We start from the raw sequence: 25,654 nt of genomic DNA, 5'->3' as shown, positions 1-25,654 counted from the left end.
TAACCTAAATATTCAACATATTGCTGGCACACATAATGTGCTAGCAGACTGCTTATCCCACTCTTAAGGTAAGAAAATTTCTCTTCCAGGAATTTTCTCCTTTCAGGAGGAGGGGTGTAACGAACATGTGTGTATGTGTGTGTGCCCTCATGTTCGTATATGTGCGAGTCCCTTTTTGCTGTGTTATGGAGTAAGTCATACTTTATGTTGTAGGATGACAAAGAAGAGGGCCAGGGCCTCCATTACCTCAGCTCGGGTTTCACTCCTCCGACCAGGTCATCAATTCAGACACTTAACCCTTAGGCCGCCATCTTTCCCATAACCAAGGAACCAGATGGCCAAGGTCAAAAACAAAGGTCACACCAGGCCATCAATCCAGTTAACCACAACACTTGGGCCTTTCATTCCTACCCCCGTCCAAGGCACCAGATGACTGGGGGGTCAAGATGGGAGGTCAGCTATGAGATATGGCCTCCTGTATATTGTCGTCGCCACCAGGACAAGAGGAGTTTGGGCCTTAGGCAAGATATGGCCCAGACCTAGGATCCTCCATCCAACCAGGAGTGGCAATATGAGCCCCTCCTCCTGTCACATCCAGACCTAAGACCCTCCAGCCAAGTTGGAGTGGCACTATGAGCCACCCTCCTCCAATCACAACTGGACCTTAGGCCTCTAGCCACTCAAGAGTGACACTATGGGTCACCCTTCACCAATCCCACCTGAAACTAGGGCAGCAGGGCACGGGCAGGATGCTTCTGGCTCGCCCCTTCTGCAATAAAAACCTCTGACACCCGCTGAGCCAAAATTCCTCTCTAGCCCATAGCCAGCCGAAGTAAGTGGTTTTTCCCTCTGTCCCAAAGCCTAAGTGAAGTGCGCTATACAAACTCTATGGTGTTGAACTGCCTCTGTCACTTAGTTTCAATTGTTAGAGTATTGTGACTTGTCATAGAAGTGTCCAAAGAATAAGTGTATCCTGAATCATGTTGCTAAAGTCAAATTGTCATAAAGGAAAGAGATCTGGTTTGAAATCTTACATGGAATGCTGAATTCATGTTCAGTGATAACATAAATGATTTGTGCCTGACTAATGTGCTTCTGTTATTTGGTACACTTTAGTTCTTGGATTATAAGTAGTTTTAATGCTGGTGATTGATTTAATCCCATGACTTTAGGATAGTGTTATCCATGTGCATAGTTAACGATCCTTCCCAGTAAGAGGAATCATAACACTATGTACTTCTGGGACATTAGCCTTAATCACAAAAGGCTCAAACAGGACAAACACTTAATTAGCTGAAAATTCTCTTCTCAAGAACTCTTTCCATGAACATGAAAAATGTTCTTTGCAACTTGTTGTATATACAGTGCCTTTGTGATGACTTCATTGCTCAAAATACAAGAACACTAATTAATATCGATCAAAATTCCAAACTTCCCATTATCATTAGTTACCATTAACGCAATCATCTTTGTAATTACAATTTATGTCTTACCTTATTTACAATATCACTGAAGATGAGTCGGAAAGCCTGAGCAGATTCAAGTATGTTATGAAGCCAAGTTAGCAGCCTTGATGCAAATATCTGATGAGCAATGATGTAAGTATCCATCACCTGAAAATAAATTCAATTATTTCAAAAATATAATACATAAATCCACATAAATTTCCAAATCTAAACAGAAAGCACTTTTGGTGGAATCTATATATCATGGTTTTCAGAACTACCAGCTTCATATATTGAGGATACCCATATAAACAAAAGAGCAAAATGTAAAAAGGACCCCATAAGACTGAAAACTTTCATTACCAAGACGTTTCAAGAGTGAGATTGCCGTTGATGTGATTTTGTAAATAATGAAATATTCTTCCCAAGCAATATATCATTCTTTTGTTTTAAAGATTAAATTAATATAGCTTTTTCATACATGATAGCCATTTCCCGCATTAGCGAGGCAGCACTCGCATACATGCACACACATATGTATATATATATTTTTTTTTCTTTTTTTATACTTTGTCGCTGTCTCCCGCGTTTGCGAGGTAGCGCAAGGAAACAGACGAAAGAAATGGCCCAACCCCCCCCATACACATGTATATACATACGTCCACACACGCAAATATACATACCTACACAGCTTTCCATGGTTTACCCCAGACGCTTCACATGCCTTGATTCAATCCACTGACAGCACGTCAACCCCAGGTATACCACATCGATCCAATTCACTCTATTCCTTGCCCTCCTTTCACCCTCCTGCATGTTCAGGCCCCGATCACACAAAATCTTTTTCACTCCATCTTTCCACCTCCAATTTGGTCTCCCTCTTCTCCTTGCTCCCTCCACCTCCGACACATATATCCTCTTGGTCAATCTTTCCTCACTCATCCTCTCCATGTGCCCAAACCACTTCAAAACACCCTCTTCTGCTCTCTCAACCACGCTCTTTTTTATTTCCACACATCTCTCTTACCCTTACGTTACTCACTCGATCAAACCACCTCACACCACACATTGTCCTCAAACATCTCATTTCCAGCACATCCATCCTCCTGCGCACAACTCTATATATATATATATATATATATATATTATCCCTGGGGATAGGGGAGAAAGAATACTTCCCACGTATCCCCTGCGTGTTGTAGAAGGCGACTAAAAGGGGAGGGAGCGGGTGGCTGGAAATCCTCCCCTTTCTTGTTTTTTTTTTTAATTTTCCAAAAGAAGGAACAGAGAAGGGGGTCAGGTGAGGATATCCCTCAGTGGCCCAGTTCTCTGTTCTTAACGCTACCTCGCTAACGCGGGAAATGGCAAATAGTATGAAAAAAAAAAATATATATATATATATATATATATATATATATATATATATATATATATATATATATATATTTCTTTGTTATACTAAATCACTGTTTCCTGCATCAGCAAGGTAGCACCAGGTAACAGAAGAATGGCCTATCCACTCATATACACATATATATATACATAAACATCCATACATGCACATATATTTACATATACACATCAACATATACATATACATACACATACATATACATATATACACATGTACAGATTCATACTTGCTTGCCTTCATCCATTCCTGTCACTACCCTCCTACGGAGGAAACAGCATCACTACTCCCACTTCAATGAGATAGTGCCAGGAAAACTGACAAAAAAAAAAAGGCCACATTCGTTCACACTCAGTCTCTAGCTGTCATGTGTATTTGCCGATGACCACAAGGAAAATGAAACACAAAAAGTTCTATAGTGCACTTTCATGTAATGATCACATTGGCAGGGGATATGTAGGAATGAGGTAGAAGGTGAAGTAGAAGGCGTACAATAGTCAGTTGATACAAAAGGAAGAGACACAGCTAATACGCCATTGGTAAACAAGTGTTACCAGATGGTGGTGCTTGGGGCTGGCATCATGCCTCTCATACAATTAAATTATGAGGGCAGAAAAGGGAAATGTTTACAATTCTGCTTATGACAAAGCTATCCAGTTTGTAAAAACCTTCAATAATATCAATGTTACAAGTCTTTGTGTATCTAAACAGAAGATTCACTGATAATTCTCAAGGTAAAGGAGTCACACTAAATAACTGAATTTGCGTTACTCCAGTCAATACAATGGTCATACTTCTTGCCATGATTAAACAAAGCATTTGATTCTTGTCCTGTATTTACATTGCTTAAGTCTACCAAAAAGATCCTTTCCAGTCTGATCATCATAAAACATATTACAGCTATTATAAGGGATTCTGTAAACACAGCCCACAAAATTTTCTGATGAGTTTCTGATTTAGGTATTCATTATAGTATTGTTATTGCTGAAGGCTACCTTTACAGTAAAGGATTTAAGCAGCCTGGGAAGTAATGTAAAATTATCACTAAAAGGGAGAACTAAATGATTCTTGATATCAAGGGGAGGTTTGGGATTAATTCTAAAAAATTATTTCTTTGCCAACTTAAGAGATTTATCAATGAAAACTCTAGGATACTTTAAATTGGATTCAGTAGAATTAGAATATAACTTCTCAAATTCATCAGTAAATTCAGAACAACATATACGTAATGCCCTGTGGAACACTGACTGGAATGATGATAATGTAGTTTAACTCTGTCATGTTGAGCTGAGTAATAATGAATATAAGAACGAACATTGGTGGGTTTTCTGTATAAGCTAAACTTTAAAAATTTTTCTATTCCTATGGATCGTGCAATCTAAAAATGGTAAAATATACAATTATTTTCCACAGGCAAAATTTGCAAACAGTTCCACCAACCTGAACACCACCATTCAATAACACTTATATACCATTGGCATCTTAGCTGTGTCTCTTCCTAATATATCAACTAACTGTTTACGTCTTCTACCTCATTCTTGTGTCTCCCGTGACAATGTGATCATTACATGAAAGTACGCTTGGGAACATACTGAGTTTCATTTTCATCGTGGTTATCATAAAATACTAGATCATGCACACCACTGTGACTTATCATAAGTTGGGGACTGAGTCTGGTAGTGTGAAGGAAGGAAGCTGTGAGTAAATGTGAATAAGAGCAAGGTTATTAGGTTCAGTAAGGTAGTGGAACAAGTTAATTGGGAGGTAAGTTTGAATGGAGTAAAAATGGAGGAAGTGAAGTGTTTTAGATATCTGGGGATGGATTTAGTAGTGGATGGAACCATGGAAGCAAAAGCGAGCGAGCCACAGAGTGAGGGAGGGAGTGAAGGTTCTGGAAGCGTTGAAGAATGAGTTGAACATTACCTCGGAGAGCAAAAATGGGTATGTTTCAAGTAATAGTAGTTACAACAATGCTATTTGTTGCGAGGCATGGGCTATAGATAGGGTTATGCGGAGGAAGGTGGATGTCGTGGAAATGAAATGTTTGAGGACAATATGTGGTGTGAGGTGGTTTCATCGAGTAAGTAATGAAAAGGTGAGAGAGATGTGTGGTAATAAAAAGAGTGTGGTTGAAAGAGCAGAAGAGGGTGTGTTGAAATGGCTTGGACACATGGAAAGAATAAGTGAGGAAAGATTGATAAAGAGGATATATGTGTCACAAGCAGAGGGAAGAAGGAGAAGCAGGAGACCAGATTGGAGGTGGAAGGATGGAGTGGAAAAGATTTTGAAAGATCAGAGTCTGAACATAAAGGAAGGTGAAAGATGTACAATGGAATACAGTGAATTGGAACGATTTGGTATACCGGGGTCGACATACTGTCAATGGATTAAACCAGGGCATGTGAAGCATATGAGGTAAACCATGGAAAGGTCTGTGGGGCCTGGAGGTGACTGTGTTCTTAACTGCTTGGTAAGGGTATTCCATGCTTGTATGGTTCCTGGTGAACTGCCTGAGGATTGGTGGAATGCATGCATAGTGCCATTGTACAAAGGCAAAGGGGATAAAGGAGAAAGCTCAAATTACTAAGGTATAAGTTTGTTGAGTATTCCTGGGAAATTATATGGGAATGTATTGATTGAGAGGGTAAAAGCATGTACTGAGAATCAGTGGTTTTAAAAGTGGTAGAGGATGTGTGGATCAGGAGTTTGCTTTGAAGAATGTATGTGAGAAATACTTAGAAAAGCAAATGCATTTGTATGTAGCATTTATGGATCTAGAAAAGGCATATGATAGAGTTGATAGAGACGCTCTGTGGAAGGTATTAAGAATATATGGTGTGGGAGGTAAGTTGCTAGAAACAGTGAAGAGTTTTTATCAAGGATGTAAGGCATGTATACGAGCAAGAAGAAAGTGATTGGTTCCCAGTGAATGTCAGTTTACGGCAGGAGTGTGTGATGTCTCCATGGTTGTTTAATTTGTTTATGGATGGGGATGTCAAGGAGGTGACTGCAAGAGTTATGGAGAGACGAGCAAGTATGCAGTCTGTTGTGGATGAGAGGGCTTGGGAAGTGAGTCAGTTGTTGTTCGCTGATGATAGAAGGCTGGTGACTGATTCGGGTGAGAAACTGCTGAAGGTAGTGAGTGAGTTTATGAAAGTGTGTGAAAGGAGAAAGCTAAGAGTAAATGAGAATAACAGCAAGGTCATTAGCTATAGAATAATGGAATGGGATGTATTTAGGGAGGCTGTGATGGCTTGCGCAAAAGATGCTTGTGGCATGAGAAGCATGGAAGGTGGGCAGATTAGAAAGGGTAGTGAGTGGTGGGATGAAAAAGTAAGATTATTAGTGAGAGGCATTTAGATGAGTTTTACAGGGAAATAGTGCAAATAACTGGGAGATGTATAAAAGAAAGAGGCAGAAGATCAACAGAAAGGTGCAAAAGGTGAAAAATAAGGCAAATGAGAGTTGGGATATGAGAGTATCATTAAATTTTAGGGAAAATAAAAAGATGTTTTGGAAGGAGGTAAATAAAGTGCATAAGACAAAGAGAACAAATGGGAAATTCGCTGAAGGGGGGTAATGGGGAGGTAATAACAAGTAGTGGTGACGTGACAAGGAGATGGAGTGAGTATTTTGAAGGTTTGTTGAATGTGTTCGATGATAGAGTGACAGATATAGGGTGTTTTGGTCAAGGTGGTGTGTGAAGTGAGAGGGTTAGGGAGAATGATTTGGTAAACAGAGAAGACGTAGTAAAAGCTTTGCAGAAGATGAAAGCCAGCAAGGCAGCAGGATTGGATGGTATTGCAGTGGCATTTATCAAAAAAAAAAAAAGAAAAAAAAAAGGGGGGGTGTGTGTTGTTCACTGGTTGGTAAGGATATTTAATGTATGTATGTATGTATGTATGTATGTATGTATGTATGTATGGAGTGAAAAAGATTTTGTGTGATCGGGGCCTGAACATGCAGGAGGGTGAAAGGAGGGCAAGGAATAGAGTGAATTGGAGCGATGTGGTATACTGGGGTTAACGTGCTGTCAGTGGATTGAATCAAGGCATGTGAAGCGTCTGGGGTAAACCATGGAAAGCTGTGTAGGTATGTATATTTGCGTGTGTGGACGTATGTATATACATGTGTATGGGGGGGGGTTGGGCCATTTCTTTCGTCTGTTTCCTTGTGCTACCTCGCAAACGCGGGAGACAGCGACAAAGTATAATAATAATAAAAAAAAAAAAAAATGACTCATGGTGAGGTGCCTGAGGATTGGGAGAATGCATGCATAGTACCATTGTACAAAGGCAAAGGGGATAAAGGTGAGTGCTCAAATTACAGAGGTATAAGTTTGTTGAGTATTCCTGGGAAATTATATGGAAGGGTATTGATTGAGAGGGTGATATTATGTAGAGCATCACATTGGGGAAGAGCAGTGTATTTTCAGAAGTGGTAGAGGATATGTGGATCAGGAGTTTCCTCTGAAGAATGTATGTGAGAAATACTTAGAAAAGCAAATGGATTTGTATGTAGCTTTTATGGATCTGGAGAAGGCATATGATATAGTTGAAAGAGATGCTCTGTGGAAGGTATTAAGAATATATGGTGTGGGACGAAAGTTGCTAAAAGCAGTGAAAAGTTTATATTGAGGATGTAAGGCATGTGTATGAGTAGGAAGAGCGGAAAGTGATTGGTTCTCAGTGAATGCAGGTTTGCTACAGAGGGTGTGTAATGTCTCCATGGTTGTTTGATTTGTTTATGGATGGGGTTGTTAGGGTGGTGAATGCAAGAGTTTTGGAGAGAGGGGTAAGCATGCAGTTGTTTATGGATGAGAGGGCTTGGGAAGTGATTCAATTGTTGTTCGCTGATGATACAGCACTGGTGGCTGATTCGGGTGAGAAAGAACCGACTCACTTCCCAAGCTCTCTCATCCACAACAGACTGCATACTTGCACCTCTTTCCAAGACTCTTGCATTCACCTCCATAACAACCACATCCATAAACAAATTAAACAACATGGAGACATAACGAACCCCTGCCACAAACCAACATTCACTGAGAACCAGTCACTTTCCTTTCTTCCTACACATACACATGCCTTACATCCTCGATAAAAGCTTTTCACTGCTTCTAACAACTTACCTCCCACACCATATATTCTTAATACCTTCCACAGAGCATTGCTATCAAATCTATCATATGCCTTCTCCAGATCCATAAATGCTACATACAAATCATCTGCTTTTCTAAGTATTTCTCACATACATTTTTCAAAGCAAACACCTGATCCATACATCCTCTACCACTTCTGAAACCACACTGCTCTTCCCCAATCTGATGCTCTGTACATGCCTTCACCATCTCAATCAACACCCTCCCATATAATTTCCCAAGAATACTCAACAAACTTATACTTCTGTAATTTGAGCACTCACTCTTATCCCCCTTTGCCTCTGTACAATGGCACTATGCAAGCATTCCGCTAGTCCTCAGGCATCTCACCATGAGTCATACATACATTAAAAAAACCTTACCATTGCAATACCATCCAAACCCACTGCCTTACCGGCTTTCATCTTCCACAAAGCTTTTACTACCTCTTCTCTGTTTACTAAATCATTCTCCCTAACACTGTCACTTTGCACACCACCTTAACCAAAACACCCTATATCTGCCAATCTATTATCAAACACATTTAACAAACCTTCAAAATACTCACTCCATCTCCTTCTCACATCACCACTAGTTGTTATCACTTCCCCATTTGCTCCCTTCACTGATGTTCCCATTTGTTCCCTTGTCTTATGCACTTTATCTACTTACTTTCAAAACATCTTTTTATTCTCCCTAAACTTTAATGATACTCTCACCCCAACTCTCATTTGCCCTCTTTTTCGCCTCTTGCACCTTTCTCTTGACCCCCTGCTCTTTCCCTTATACATCTCCCACTCATTTGCACTATTTCCCTGCAAAAATTGTCCAAATGCCTCTCTCTTCTCTTTCAGTAAGAATCTTACTTCTTCATCCCACCACTCACTACCCTTTCACATCTGCCCACCTCCCACACCTCTAATGCCACAAGCATCCTTTGCACAAGCCATCACTGCTTCCCTAGATACATCCCATTCCTCCCCACTCCCCTTACGTCCTTTGTTCTCACCTTTTTCCATTCTGTACTCAGTCTCTCCTGGTACTTCCTCACACAAGTCTCCTTCCCTAACTCACTTACTCTCACCACTCTCTTCACCCCAACATTCTCTCTTCTTTTCTGAAAACCTCTACAAATCTTCACCTTTGCCTCCACAAGATAATGATCAGACATCCCTCCAGTTGCACTTCTCAGTACAGTACATTATCATCCAAAAGTCTCTCTTTTGAGAGCCTATCAATTAACACGTAATCCAATAACGCTCTATGGCCATCTCTCCTACTTGTATATGTATACTTATGTATACCTCTCTTATTAAACCAGCATTCCCAATCACCAGTCCTTTTTCAGCATATAAACCTACAAGTTCTTCACCATTTCCATTCACAACACTGAACACCCCATGTACACCAATCATTCCCTCAACTGCCACATTACACACATTTCCATTCAAATCACCCATCACTATAAACCTGGTCTTGTGCATCAAAGCTGCTAACACACTTACTCAGCTGCTCCCAAAACACTTGCCTCTCATGATCTTTCTTCTCATGCCCAGATGCATATGCACCAATAATCACCCAACTCTCTCCATCCACTTTCAGTTTTACCCATATCAATCCAGAGTTTACTTTCTTTCACTTTATCACATACTCCCACCACCCCTGTTTCGGGAGTAGTGCTACTTCTTCCCTTGCTCTAGTCCTCTCACTAACCCCTGACTTTACTCCCAAGACACTCCCAAACCACTCTTCCCTTTTACCCTTGAGCTTCGTTTCACTCAGCCAAAACATCCAGATTCCTTTCCTCAAATATACTACCTATCTCTTTTTTTCTCATCTTGGTTACATCCACACACATTTAGACACCCCAATCTGAGCCTTCGAGGAGGATGAGCACTCCCCACATGACTCCTTCTGTTTCCCCATTTAGAAAGTTAAAATCCCAGGAGGGGAGGGTTTCCAACCCCCCGCTCCCGTCCCCTTTAGTCGCCTGCTATGACACTTGAGGAATGCGTGGGAAGTATTCTTTCTCCCATATCCCCCAGGGATATGGGATATTTCATACTGTCTGCCCTTATTCATTCCCATTGCCACCCCGCCACACATGAAATGAAAACCTCTACCCCTCCTCTCTTACCCTTTCATTTCTTACTTGATCAAACCACCTCACACCACATATTGTCCTCAAATATCTCATTTCCAGTCCATCCACCCTCCTCCGCACAACTCTATAGCCCACGCCTCGCAACCATATAACATTGCTGAAACCACTATTCCTTCAAATATACCCACTTTTGCTTTCCGAGATACCATTCTCGACTTCCACACATTTTTCAACACTCCCAGAACTTTCGCCCCCTCCCCCACTCTATGATTCACTTCCGCTTCCATCCACTGCCAAATTCACTCCCAGATATCTAAAACACTTCACTTCCTCAAGTTTTTCTACATTCAAACTTACCTCCCAATCGACTTGTCCCTCAACCCTACTACACCTAATAAACTTACTCTTATTCACATTTACTCTCAGCTTTCTTTTTCACACACTTTACCAACTCAGTCACCAGCTTCTGCAGTTTCTCACGTAAATCAGCCACCAGCGCTCTATCATCAGTGAACAACAACTGACTCACTTCCTAAGCTCTCTCATCCACAACAGACTGCATACTTGCCCCTCTTTCCAAGACTCTTGCATTCATCTCCATAACAACCCCATCCATAAACAAATTAAACAACCATGGAGACATCAGCACCCCTGCCACAAACCAACATTCACTGAGAACCAATCACTTTCCTCTCTTCCTACACGTACACATGCCTTACATCCTCAATAAAAACTCTTCACTGCTTCTAACAACTTGCCTCCCACACCATATATTCTTAATACCTTCCACAGAGCATCTCTATCAACTCTTTCATATGCCTTCTCCAGATCCATAAATGCTACATAGAAATCCATTCACTTTTCTAAGTATTTCTCACATACATTTTTCAAAGCAAACACCTGAGCTATACATCCTCTACCACTTCTGAAACCATACTGCTCTTCCGCAATCTGATGCTTTGTACATGCCTTCACCCTCTCAATCAATACCCTCCCAAATAACTTCCCAGGAATACTCAACAAACTTATACCTCTGGAATTTGAGCACTCACTCTTAACCCCTTTGCCTTTGTTGAATGTCACTATGCAAGCATTCCACCAGTCCTCAGGCACCTCACCATTAGTCAGACATACATTTAATAACCTTATTAAACAGTCAACAATATAGTCACCCTATTTTTTAATAAATTCCACTGCACTACCATCCAAACCCGCTGCCTTGCTGGCTTTCATCTTCATTTATTTATGTATATATATAATATATATATTCTCCCCTATCCATAGGAACAGGGGAGAAAGAATACTTCCCATGCATTTCCTGCGTGTCGTAGAAGGCGACTATAGGGGAAGGGAGCGCGGAGTTAGAAACCCTCCCCTCCTTGTATTTTAACTTTCTAAAAGGGGAAACAGACGGAGTCATGCAGGGAGTGCTTATCCTCCTCAAAGGCTCAGATTGGGGTGTCTAAATGTGTGTGGATGTAACCAAGATGAGAAAAAAAGGAGAGATAGGTAGTATGTTTGAGGAAAGGAACTTGGATGTTTTGGCTGTGAGTGAAACAAAGCTCAAGGGTAAAAGGGAAGAGTGGTTTGGGAATGTTTTGGGAGTAAAGTCAGGGGTTGGTGGGAGGACAAGAGCAAAGGAAGAAGTAGCACTACTCCTGAAACAGGAGTGGTGGGAGTAAGTGATAGAGTGTAAAAAAGTAAACTCTAGATTGATATGGGTAAAACTGAAAGTGGATGGAGAGAGATGAGTGATTATTGGTGCATATACATCTGGGCATGAGAAGAAAGATCATGAGAGGTAAGTGTTTTGGGAACAGCTGAGTGAGTGTAATAGCTGCTTTGATGCACGAGACCGAGTTACAGTCATGGGAGATTTGAATCAAAGGAGAGTAATGTGGCAGTTGAGGGAATAACTGGTGTACATGGGGTGTTCAGTGTTGTAAATGGAAATGGTGAAGAGGTTGTATATTTATGTGCTGAAAAAGGACTGGTGATTGGGAAGACCTGGTTTATAAAGAGAGATATACATAAGTATACATATGTAAGTACGAGAAATGGCCTGAAAGTGTCATTGGATTACGTGTTAATTGATATGCATGTGAAAGGGAGAGTTTTGGATGCTACTGTGCTGAGAGGTGCAACTGGAGGGATGTCTGATCATTATCTTGTGGAGGCGAAGGTGAAGATTTGCAGAGGTTTTCAGAAAAGAAGAGAGAAGGTTGGGGTGAAGAGAGTGGTGAGAGTAAGTGAGCTTGGGAAGGAGACTTGTGTGAGGAAGTACCAGGAAAGACTGAGTGCAGAATGGAAAGTGATGAGAGCAAAGGATGTAAGGGGAGTGGGGGAGGAATGGGATGTATTTAGGGAAGCAGTGATGGCTCGCACAAAGATGCCTCTGGCATGAGAAGCGTAAGAGGTGGGGAGATTACAAAGGGTAATGAGTGGTGGGTTGAAGAAGTAAGATTATTAGTGAAAGAGAAGACAAAGGCATTTGGATGACTTTTGCAAGGAAATGGTGCAAATGACTGGGAGATGTATAAGAAAAAAAAGAGGCAGGAGGTTAAGAGAAAGGTGCATGAGGTGAAAAAGAGGGCAAATGAGAGTTGGGGTAAGAGAGTATCATTAAATTTTAAGGAGAATAAAAAGATGTTTTGGAAGGAGGTAAATAAAGAGGTAAGACAAAAGGAAACATTGGTGAAGGGGGTAATGGGGAGGCAATAACAAGTACTGGTGATGTAAGAAGGAGATGGAGTGAGTATTTTGAAAGGTTTGTTGAATGTGTTACATGATAGAATGGCAGATATAGGTTGTTATGGTCAAGTGGTGTGCAAAGAGATAGTCAGGGAGAATGATTTGGCAAACAGAGAAGAGGTAGTGAAAGATTTGCAGAAGATGAAAGCTGGCAGGTTTGGATGGTACTGCAGTGGAATTTATTAAAAATGGGGGTGACTGTATTGCTGACTGCAGAAGAGGGTGTTTTGAAATGGTTTGGTCACATGGAGAGAATGAGTGAGGAAAGATTGACCAAGAGGATATATGTTTCAGAGGTGGAGGGAACGAGGAGAAGCGGGAGACCAAATTGGAGGTGGAAAGATGGAGTGAAGAGATTTTGAGTGATTAGGGCCTGAACATGCAGGAGGGTGAAAGGCGTGCAAAGAATAGAGTGAATTGGAACGATGTGGTATACCGGGGTGGACGTGCTGTCAATGGATTGAACCAGGGCATGTGAAGCGTCTGGGGTAAACCATGGAAAGTTGTGTGGGGCCTGGATGTGGAAAGGGAGCTATGGTTTCGGTGCATTATTACATGACAGCTAGAGACTGAGTGTGAACGAATGGGGCCTTTGGTGTCCTTTCCTAGCACTACCTCGCACACATGAGGGGGGAGGGGGTTGTTATTCCATGTGTGGAGAGGTGGCGATGGGAACAAATAAAGGCAGACAGTATGAATTATGTACATGTGTATATATGTATATGTCTGTGTGTGTATATATATATATATGTGTACATTGAGATGTACAGGTATGTATATTTGCGTGTGTGGACGTGTATATATATGCATGTGTATGTGGGCGGGTTAGGCCATTCTTTCGTCTGTTTCCTTGCGCTACCTCGCTAACGCGGGAGACAGCGACGAAGAAAAATAAAATAAAATAAAAGAATATATATCGAGGATGTAAGGCATGTGTACCTGTAGGAAGACAGGAAAGTGATTGGTTCTCAGTGAATGTAGGTTTGCGGCAGGGGTGTGTGATGTCTCCATGGTTGTTTAATTTGTTTATGGATGGGGTTGTTAAGGAGGTAAATGCAAGAGTTTTGGAAAGAGGGGCAAGTATGCAATCTGTTGGGGATGAGAGAGCTTGGGAAGTGAGTCAGTTGTTGTTCGCTAATGATACAGAGCTGGTGGCTGATTCATGTGAGAAACTGCAGAAGCTGGTGACTGAGTTTGGTAAAGTGTGTGAAAGAAGAAAGTTAAGAGTAAATGTGAATAAGAGCAAGGTTATTAGGTACAGTAGGGTTGACGGTCAAGTCAATTGGGAGGTAAGTTTGAATGGAGCAAAACTGGAGGAAGTAAAGTGTTTTAGATATCTGGGAGTGGATCTGGCAGCAGATGGAACCATGGAAGTGGAAGTGGATCATAGGGTGGGGGAGGGGGCGAAAATCCTGGGAGCCTTGAAGAATGTGTGGAAGTCGAGAACATTATCTCGGCAAGCAAAAATGGCTATGTTTGAAGGAATAGTGGTTCCAACAATGTTGTATGGTTGTGAGGCATGGGCTATGGATAGAGTTGTGCGCAGGAGGATGGATGTGCTGGAAATGAGATGTTTGAGGACAATGTGTGGTGTGAGGTGGTTTGATCGAGAAGTAACGTAAGGGTAAGAGAGATGTGTGGAAATAAAAAGAGCGTGGTTGAGAGAGCAGAAGAGGGTGTTTTGAAATGGTTTGGGCACATGGAGAGAATGAGTGAGGAAAGATTGACCAAGAGGATATATGTGTCGGAGGTGGAGGGAACGAGGAGAAGTGGGAGAACAAATTGGAGGTGGAAAGATGGAGTGAAAAAGATTTTGTGTGATCGGGGCCTGAACATTCAGGAGGGTGAAAGGAGGGCAAGGAATAGAGTGAATTGGATCGATGTGGTATACCGGGGTTGACGTGCTGTCAGTGGATTGAATCAGGGCATGTGAAGCATCTGGGGTAAACCATGGAAAGCTGTGTAGGTATGTATATTTGCGTGTGTGGACGTATGTATATACATGTGTATGGGGGTGGGTTGGGCCATTTCTTTCGTCTGTTTCCTTGTGCTACCTCGCAAACGCGGGAGACAGCGAAAAAGCAAAAAAAAAAAAGAAAAAAAATATATATTCCTTTATCCTTGGGGATAGGGGAGAAAGAATACTTCCCACGCTTTCCTCACGTCTCGTAGAAGGCGACTAAAGGGGACGGAAGAGGGGGGGCCAGAAAACCTCCCCTACTTGTATTTTAACTTCTAAAGGGGAAACAGAAGGAAGAGTCACACGGGGAGTGCTCATCCTCCTCGAAGGCTCAGATTGAGGTGTCTAAATGTGTGTGGATGTAACCAAGATGAGAAAAAGGAGAGATAGGTAGTATGTTTGAGAAAAGGAAACTGGATGTTTTGGCTCTGAGTGAAACGAAGCTCAAGGGTAAAGGGGAAGAGTGGTTTGGGAATGTCTTGGGAAGAAAGTCAGGGCTTAGTGAGAGGACAGGAGCAAGGGAAGGAGTAGCACTACTCCTGAAACAGTTGTGGGAGTATGAGATAGAGTGTAAGAAAGTAAATTCTAGATTGATATGGGTAAAACTGAAAGTTGATGGAGAGAGATGGGTGATTATTAGTGCATTTGCACCTGGGCATGTAAAGAATGATCATGAGAGGCAAGTGCTTTGGGAGCAGCTAAATGAGTGTGTTAGTGGTTTGATGCACAAGACCGGGTTATAGTGATGGGTGATTTGAATGCAAAGGTGAGTAATGTGGCAGCTGAGGGAATAATTGGTATACATGGGGGTGTTCAGTGTTTTAAATGGAAATGATGAAGAGCTTGTAGATTTATGTGCTGAAAAAGGACTGGTGATTGGGAATACCTGGTTTAAAAAGAGAGATATACATAAGTATACGTATGTAAGTAGGAGAGATGACAGAAAGCATTATTGGATTACGTGTTAATTGATAGGAGCGCAAAAGAGACACTTTTGGATGTTAATGTGCTGAGAGGTGCAACTGGAGGGATGTTTGATCATTATCTTGTGGAGGCGAAGGTGAAGATTTGTAGGGGTTTTCACAAAAGAAGAGAGAAGGTTGGGGTGAAGAGAGTGGTGAGAGTAAGTGAGCTTGGGAAGGAGACTTGTGTGAGGAAGTACCAGTAGAGACTGAGTACAGAATGGAAAAAAGGTGAGAACAAAGGACGTAAGGGGAGTGGGGAGGAATGGGATGTATTTAGGGAAGCAGTGATGGCTTGCGCAAAAGGTGCTTGTAGCATAAGAAGCGTGGGAGGTGGGCAGATTAGAGAGGGTATTGAGTGGTGGGATGAAGTAATGATATCATTAGTGAAAGAGAAGAGAGAGGCATTTGGACAATTTTTGCAGGGAAATAATGCAAATGAGTGGGAGATGTATAAAAGAAAGAGGCAGGAGGTCAAGAGAAAGGTGCAAGAGGTGAAAAAGAGGGCAAATGAGAGTTGGGGTGAGAGAGTATCATTAAATTTTAGGGAGAATAAAAAGATGTTTTGGAAGGAGGTAAATAAAGTGCGTAAGAAAAGGGAACAAATGGGAAATTAACTGAAGGTGGCTAATGGGGAGGTGATAACAAGTTGTGGTGATGTGAGGAGATGGAGTGAATATTTTGAAGGTTTGCTGAATGTGTTTGATGATAGAATGGCAGATATAGGGTGTTTTGGTCAAGGTGGTGTGCAAAGTGAGAGGGTTAGGGAAAATGATTTGGTAAACAGAGAAGAGGTAGTAAAAGCTTTGCTGAAGATGAAAGCCGGCAAGGCAGCGGATTTGGATGATACTGCAGTGGGGTTTATTAAAAAAGGGGGTGACTGTATTGTTGACTGGTTGGTAAGGTTATTTAATGTATGTATGACTCATGGTGAGGTGCCTGAGGATTGGTGGAATTCTTGCATAGTGCCATTGTACAAAGGCAAAGGGGATAAAAGTGAGTCCTCAAATTACAGGGGTATAAGTTTGTTGGAAGGAGGTAAATAAAGTGCGTAAGACAAGGGAGCAAATGGGAACTTCAGTGAAGGGCACAAATGGGGAGGTGATAACAAGTAGTGGTGATATGAGAAGGAGATGGAGTGAGTATTTTGAAGGTTTGTTGAATGTGTTTGATGATAGAGTGGCAGATATAGGGTGTTTTGGTCGAGGTGGTGTGCAAAGTGAGAGGGTTAGGGAAGATGATTTGGTAAACAGAGAAGAGGTAGTAAAAGCTTTGCGGAAGATGAAAGCCGGCAAGGCAGCAGGTTTGGATGGTATTGCAGTGGAATTTATTAAAAAAGGGGGTGACTGTATTGTTGACTGGTTGGTAAGGTTATTTAATGTATGTATGACTCATGGTGAGGTGCCTGAGGATTGGCGGAATGCGTGCATAGTGCCATTGTACAAAGGCAAAGGGGATAAGAGTGAGTGCTCAAATTACAGAGGTATAAGTTTGTTGAGTATTCCTGGTAAATTATATGGGAGGATATTGATTGAGAGGGTGAAGGCATGTACAGAGCATCAGATTGGGGAAGAGCAGTGTGGTTTCAGAAGTGGTAGAGGATGTGTGGATCAGGTGTTTGCTTTGAAGAATGTATGTGAGAAATACTTAGAAAAGCAAATGGATTTGTATGTAGCATTTATGGATCTGGAGAAGGCATATGATAGAGTTGATAGAGATGCTCTGTGGAAGGTATTAAGAATATATGGTGTGGGAGGCAAGTTGTTAGAAGCAGTGAAAAGTTTTTATCGAGGATGTAAAGCATGTGTACGTGTAGGAAGAGAGGAAAGTGATTGGTTCTCAGTGAATGTAGGTTTGCGGCAGGGGTGTGTGATGTCTCTATGGTTGTTTAATTTGTTTATGGATGGGGTTGTTAGGGAGGTGAATGCAAGAGTTTTGGAAAGAGGGGCAAGTATGAAGTCTGTTGGGGATGAGAGAGCTTGGGAAGTGAGTCAGTTGTTGTTCGCTGATGATACAGCGCTGGTGGCTGATTCATGTGAGAAACTGCAGAAGCTGGTGACTGAGTTTGGTAAAGTGTGTGAAAGAAGAAAGTTAAGAGTAAATGTGAATAAGAGCAAGGTTATTAGGTACAGTAGGGTTGAGGGTCAAGTCAATTGGGAGGTGTTTGAATGGAGAAAAACTGGAGGAAGTGAAGTGTTTTAGATATCTGGGAGTGGATCTGGCAGCGGATGGAACCATGGAAGCGGAAGCGGATCATAGGGTGGGGGAGGGGGCGAAAATTCTGGGAGCCTTGAAGAATGTGTGGAAGTCGAGAACATTATCTCGGAAAGCAAAAATGGGTATGTTTGAAGGAATAGTGGTTCCAACAATGTTGTATGGTTGCGAGACGTGGGCTATGGATAGAGTTGTGCGCAGGAGGATGGATGTGCTGGAAATGAGATGTTTGAGGACAATATGTGGTGTGAGGTGGTTTGATCGAGTAAGTAACGTAAGGGTAAGAGAGATGTGTGGAAATAAAAAGAGCGTGGTTGAGAGAGCAGAAGAGGGTGTTTTGAAATGGTTCGGGCACATGGAGAGAATGAGTGAGGAAAGATTGACCAAGAGAATATATGTGTCGGAGGTGGAGAGAACGAGGAGAAGAGGGAGACCAAATTGGAGGTGGAAAGATGGAGTGAAAAAGATTTTGTGTGATCGGGGCCTGAACATGCAGGAGGGTGAAACGAGGGCAAGGAATAGAGTGAATTGGATCGATGTGGTATACCGGGGTTGACGTGCTGTCAGTGGATTGAATCAAGGCATGTGAAGCATCTGGGGTAAACCATGGAAAGCTGTGTAGGTATGTATATTTGCGTGTGTGGACGTATGTATATACATGTGTATGGGGGTGGGTTGGGCCATTTCTTTCGTCTGTTTCCTTGCGCTACCTTGCAAACGCGGGAGACAGCGACAAAGCAAAAAAAAAAAAAAAAAAAAAAAAAGTTTGTTGAGTATTCTTGGGAAATTCTATGGAAGGGTATTGATTGAGAGGGTGAAGGCATGTATAGAGCATCAGATTGGGGAAGAGCAGTGTGGTTTCAGAAGTAGTAGAGGATGAGTGGATCAGGTGTTTGCTTTGAAGAATGTATATGAGAAATACTTAGGAAAGCAAATGGATTTGTATGTAGCATTTATGGATCTGGAGAAGGCATATGATAGAGTTGATAGAGATGCTCTGTGGAAGGTATTAAGAATATATGGTGTGGGAGGCAAGTTGTTAGAAGCAGTGAAAAGTTTGTATCGAGGATGTAAGGCATGTGTACGTGTAGGAAGAAAGGAAAGTGATTGGTTCTCAGTGAATGTAGTTTTGCGGCAGGGGTGTTTGATGTCTCCATGGTTGTTTAATTTGTTTATGGATGGGGTTGTTAGGGAGGTGAATGCAAGAGTTTTGGAAAGAGGGGCAAGTATGCAGTCTGTTGTGGATGAGACAGTTTGGGAAGTGAGTCAGTTGTTGTTCGCTGATGATACAGCGCTGGTGGCTGATTCATGTGAGAAACTGCAGAAGCTGGTGACTGAGTTTGGTAAAGTGTGTGAAAGAAGAAAGCTGAGAGTAAATATGAATAAGAGCAAGGTTATTAGGTACAGTAGGGTTCAGGGTCAAGTCAATTGGGAGGTAAGTTTGAATGGAGAAAAACTGGAGGAAGTGAAGTGTTTTAGATATCTGGGAGTGGATTTGGTAGCAAACGGAAGCATGGAAGCGGAAGTGAATCATAGGGTGGGGGAGGGGGCGAAAGTTCTGGGAGCACTGAAGAATGTGTGGAAGTCGAGAACATAATCTCGGAAAGCAAAAATGGGTATGTTTGAAGGAATAGTGGTTCCAACAATGTTATATGGTTGTGAGGCGTGGGCTATAGATAGAGTTGTGTGGAGGAGGGTGGATGTGCTGGAAATGAGATGTTTGAGGACAATATGTGGTATGAGGTGGTTTGATCAAGTAAGTAATAATAGGGTAAGAAAGATGTGTAGCAATAAAAAGTGTGGTTGAGAGAGCAGAAGAGGGTGTTTTGATATGGTTTGGTTACATAGAGAGAATGAGTAAGGAAAGATTGACCAAGAGGGTATATGTGTCAGAGGTGGAGGGAACGAGGAGAAGTGGGAGACCAAATTGGAGAGGAAAGATGGAGTGAAAAAGATTTTGAGTGATCAGGGCCTGAACATGCAGGAGGGTGAAAGGTGTGCAAGGAATAGAGTGAATTAGAACGACGTGGTATATATATCCCACCACTCACTACCCTTTCTAATCAACCCACCTCCCACTCTTCTCATGCCACAAGCATCTTTTGTGCAATCCATCACTGATTCCCTAAATACATCCCATTCCTCCCCCACTCCCCTTACTTCCATTGTTCTCACCTTTTTCCATTCTGTACTCAGTCTCTCCTGGTACTTCCTCACACAAGTCTCCTTCCCAAGCTCACTTACTCTCACCACCCTCTTCACCCCAACATTCACTCTTTTTTTCTGAAAACCCATACAAATCTTCACCTTAGACTCCACAAGATAATGATCAGACATCCCTCCAGTTGCACCTCTCAGCACATTAACATCCAAAAGTCTCTCTTTCGCGCGCCTGTCAATTAAGAGAAGAGAGAGGCATTTGGACGATTTTTGCAGGGAAAAAATGCAGTTGAGTGGGAGACGTATAAAAGAAAGAGACAGGAGGTTAAGAGAAAGGTGCAAGAGGTGAAAAAAAGGGCAAATGAGAGTTGGGGTGAGAGAGTATCATTAAATTTTAGGGAGAATAAAAAGATGTTCTGGAAGGAGGTAAATAAAGTGCGTAAGACAAGGGAGCAAATGGGAACTTCAGTGAAGGGCGCAAATGGGGAGGTGATAACAAGTAGTGGTGATGTGAGAAGGAGATGGAGTGAGTATTTTGAAGGTTTGTTGAATGTGTTTGATGATAGAGTGGCAGATATAGGGTATTTTGGTCGAGGTGATGCAAAGTGAGAGGGTTAGGGAAAATGATTTGGTAAACAGAGAAGAGGTAGTAAAAGCTTTGCGGAAGATGAAAGCCGGCAAGGCAGCAGGTTTGGATGGTATTGCAGTGGAATTTATTAAAAAAGGGGGTGACTGTATTGTTGACTGGTTGGTATGGTTATTTAATGTATGTATGACTCACGGTGAGGTGCCTGAGGATTGGCGGAATGCGTGCATAGTGCCATTGTACAAAGGCAAAGGGGATAAGAGTGAGTGCTCAAATTACAGAGGTATAAGTTTGTTGAGTATTCCTGGTAAATTATATGGGAGGGTATTGATTGAGAGGGTGAAAGCATGTACAGAGCATCAGATTGGGGAAGAGCAGTGTGGTTTCAGAAGTGGTAGAGGATGTGTGGATCAGGTGTTTGCTTTGAAGAATGTATGTGAGAAATAATTAGAAAAGCAAATGGATTTGTATGTAGCATTTATGGATCTGGAGAAGGCATATGATAGAGTTGATAGAGATGCTCTGTGGAAGGTATTAAGAATATATGGTGTGGGAGGCAAGTTGTTAGAAGCAGTGAAAAGTTTTTATCGAGGATGTAAGGCATGTGTACGTGTAGGAAGAGAGGAAAGTGATTGGTTCTCAGTGAATGTAGGTTTGCGGCAGGGGTGTGTGATGTCTCCATGGTTGTTTAATTTGTTTATGGATGGGGTTGTTAGGGAGGTGAATGCAAGAGTTTTGGAAAGAGGAGCAAGTATGAAGTCTGTTGTGAATGAGGGAGCTTGGGAAGTGAGTCAGTTGTTGTTCGCTGATGATACAGCGCTGGTGGCTGATTCATGTGAGAAACTGCAGAAGCTGGTGACTGAGTTTGGTAAAGTGTGTGAAAGAAGAAAGCTAAGAGTAAATGTGAATAAGAGCAAGGTTATTAGGTACAGTAGGGTTGAGGGTCAAGTCAATTGGGAGGTAAGTTTGAATGGAGAAAAACTGGAGGAAGTAAAGTGTTTTAGATATCTGGGAGTGGATCTGGCACTGGATGGATCCATGTAAGCGGAAGTGAATCATAGGGTGGGGGAGGGGGCGATAATCCTGGGAGTCTTGAAGAATGTGTGGAAGTCGAGAACATTATCTCGGAAAGCAAAAATGAGTATGTTTGAAGGAATAGTGGTTCCAACAATGTTGTATGGTTGTGAGGCGTGGGCTATGGATAGAGTTGTGCGCAGGAGGATGGATGTGCTGGAAATGAGATGTTTGAGGACAATGTGTGGTGTGAGGTGGTTTGATCGAGTAAGTAATGTAAGGGTAAGAGAGATGTGTGGAAATAAAAAGAGCGTGGTTGAGAGAGCAGAAGAGGGTGTTTTGAAATGGTTTGGGCACATGGAGAGAATGAGTGAGGAAAGATTAACCATGAGGATATATGTGTCGGAGGTGGAGGGAACGAGGAGAAGTGGGAGACCAAATTGGAGGTGGAAAGATGGAGTGAAAAAGATTTTGTGTGATCGGGGCCTGAACATGCAGGAGGGTGAAAGGAGGGCAAGGAATAGAGTGAATTGGATCGATGTTGTATACCGGGGTTGACGTGCTTTCAGTGGATTGAATCAGGGCATGTGAAGCGTCTGGGGTAAACCATGGAAAGCTGTGTAGGTATGTATATTTGCATGTGTGGACGTATGTATATACATGTGTATGGGGGTGGGTTGGGCCATTTCTTTCGTCTGTTTCCTTGTGCTACCTCGCAAACGCGGGAGACAGCAACAAAGCAAAAAAAAAAATAAAATAAATAAATAAATTTTTTTACGTATCTATTTATTATAGTGTCGCTGCCTCCCGTGTTATCAAGGTAGTGCAAGGAAACATACGAAAAATGGCCCAAACCCACCCATATACACATGTGTATATATACACAACCACACACGCACATATACATACCTATACATTTCAACGTATATATATATATATATATATATATATATATATACAAACACACAGACATATACATATATACACATGTAAATAATCATACTTGCTGCCTTTATTCATTCTTGTCGCCACTCTGTCACACATGAAATAGCATCCCCCCTCCCTCCCCCCTGCATGGTAGTACTAGGAAAAGACAAAAGGCCACATTCGTTTACCCTCACAGTCTCTAGCTGTCATGTGTAATGCACCGAAACTACAGCTCCCTTTCCACATCTAAGCCTCACAAAACTTTCCATGGTTTACCCCAGACGCTTCACATGCCCCGGTTCAATTCATAGACAGCACGTCAATCCAGGTATACCACATTATTCGAATTAACTCTATTCCTTGCATGCCTTTCACCCTCCTGTATGTTCAGGCCCCAATCGCTCAAAATCCTTTTTACTCCATCTTTCCACCTCCAATTTGGTCTCCCACTTCTCCTCATTCCCTCCACCTGACACATATATCCTCCTTGTCAATCTTTCCTCACTCATTCTCTCAAAGTGGCTAAACCATTTCAATAGACCCTCTTCTGCTCTCTCAACCACACTCTTTTTATTACCACACATCTCTCTTACTCTTTCATTATTATTCGATCAAACCACCTCATCACATACTGTCCTCAAACATTTCATTTCCAACATATCTACCCTCCTCCACACAACTACTGCCCATGCCTCGCAACCATATAACTTTGTTGGAACCACTATTCTCTCAAACATAACTATTTTTGCTCTCCGAGATAACTTTCTTGCCTTCTACAAATTCTTCAACACTCCCAGAACCTTTGACCCTCCCCCACCCCAGTGACTCACTTCTGCTTCCATGGTTCCCTCTGCTGCTAAATCCACTCCCAGATATCTAAAACACTTCACTTCCTCCAGTTTTTCTTCATTCAAACTTTCTTCGCAATTAACTTGTCCCTCAACCCTACTGAACCTAATTACCTTGCTCTTCATCACATTTACCCTCAGCTTTCTTCTTTCACACATTTTACCAAACTGAGTTACTAGCTTCTGCAGTTTATCACCCAAATCAGCCACCAGTGCTGTATCACCCGCAAACAACAACTGACTCACTTCCCAAGCCCTCTCATCAACAGCAGACTGCATACTTGCCCCTCTCTCTAAAACTCTTGCATTCATCTCCCTAACAATCCCATCCAAAAACAATTTAAACAACCATGGAGACATCATGCACCCCTCCTGTAAACCGACACTCACTGGGATCAAATCACTTTCCTCTCTTCCTACTCGTACACATGCCTTACATCCTCGATAAAAACTTTTCACTGCTTCTATCAACTTACCTCCCACACCATATACTTTTAATACCTTCCACAGAGCATCTCAATCAACTCTATCATATGCCTTCTACAGATCCATAAGTGCCATAAACAAAACCATTTGTTTTTCTATTTCTCACATTTATTCTTTCTTTTGTATAAAAGAAAGAGACAGGAGGTCAAGAGAAAGGTGCAAGAGGTGAAAAAGAGGGCAAATGAGAGTTGGGGTGAGAGAGTATCATTAAATTTTAGGGAGAATAAAAAGATGTTCTGGAAGGAGGTAAATAAAGTGCGTAAGACAAGGGAGCAAATGGGAACTTCAGTGAAGGCCGCAAATGGGGAGGTGATAACAAGTAGTGGTGATGTGAGAAGGAGATGGAGTGAGTATTTTGAAGGTTTGTCAAATGTGTTTGATGATAGAGTGGCAGATATAGGGTGTTTTGGTCGAGGTGGTGTGCAAAGTGAGAGGGTTAGGGAAAATGATTTGGTAAATAGAGAAGAGGTAGTAAAAGCTTTGCGGAAGATGAAAGCCGGCAAGGCAGCAGGTTTGGATGGTACTGCAGTGGAATTTATTAAAAAAGGGGGTGACTGTATTGTTGACTGGTTGGTAAGGTTATTTAATGTATGTATGACTCATGGTGAGGTGCCTGAGGATTGGCGGAATGCGTGCATAGTGCCATTGTACAAAGGCAAAGAGGATAAGAGTGAGTGCTCAAATTACAGAGGTATAAGTTTGTTGAATATTCCTGGTAAATCATATGGGAGGGTATTGATTGAGAGGGTGAAGGCATGTACAGAGCATCAGATTGGGGAAGAGCAGTGTGGTTTCAGAAGTGGTAGAGGATGTGTGGATCAGGTGTTTGCTTTGAAGAATGTATGTGAGAAATACTTAGAAAAGCAAATGGATTTGTATGTAGCATTTATGGATCTGGAAAAGGCATATGATAGAGTTGATAGGGATGCTCTGTGGAAGGTATTAAGAATATATGGTGTGGGAGGCAAGTTGTTAGAAGCAGTGAAAAGTTTTATCGAGGATGTAAGGCATGTGTACCTGTAGGAAGACAGGAAAGTGATTGGTTCTCAGTGAATGTAGGTTTGCGGCAGGGGTGTGTGATGTCTCCATGGTTGTTTAATTTGTTTATGGATGGGGTTGTTAAGGAGGTAAATGCAAGAGTTTTGGAAAGAGGGGCAAGTATGCAATCTGTTGGGGATGAGAGAGCTTGGGAAGTGAGTCAGTTGTTGTTCGCTAATGATACAGAGCTGGTGGCTGATTCATGTGAGAAACTGCAGAAGCTGGTGACTGAGTTTGGTAAAGTGTGTGAAAGAAGAAAGTTAAGAGTAAATGTGAATAAGAGCAAGGTTATTAGGTACAGTAGGGTTGACGGTCAAGTCAATTGGGAGGTAAGTTTGAATGGAGCAAAACTGGAGGAAGTAAAGTGTTTTAGATATCTGGGAGTGGATCTGGCAGCAGATGGAACCATGGAAGTGGAAGTGGATCATAGGGTGGGGGAGGGGGCGAAAATCCTGGGAGCCTTGAAGAATGTGTGGAAGTCGAGAACATTATCTCGGCAAGCAAAAATGGCTATGTTTGAAGGAATAGTGGTTCCAACAATGTTGTATGGTTGTGAGGCATGGGCTATGGATAGAGTTGTGCGCAGGAGGATGGATGTGCTGGAAATG

At 42.0% G+C, this 25,654-nt stretch overlaps 1 protein-coding gene across 1 annotated transcript in view; it reads right to left on the bottom strand.

Moving 5' to 3' along the window:
* Positions 1-25,654, bottom strand: part of Ubr1 (Ubr1 ubiquitin ligase) — a 514,997-nt gene that overhangs the window by 356,831 nt on the left and 132,512 nt on the right. The window contains 1 exon segment of the mRNA XM_071669737.1: positions 1,494-1,613. Within this exon segment, the coding sequence (XP_071525838.1) occupies positions 1,494-1,613 (120 nt within the window).

Source organism: Panulirus ornatus, chromosome 14, assembly GCF_036320965.1.
Source record: "Panulirus ornatus isolate Po-2019 chromosome 14, ASM3632096v1, whole genome shotgun sequence".
Taxonomy (NCBI): domain Eukaryota; kingdom Metazoa; phylum Arthropoda; class Malacostraca; order Decapoda; family Palinuridae; genus Panulirus; species Panulirus ornatus.
This window is presented reverse-complemented; position numbering and strand designations above follow the sequence as displayed.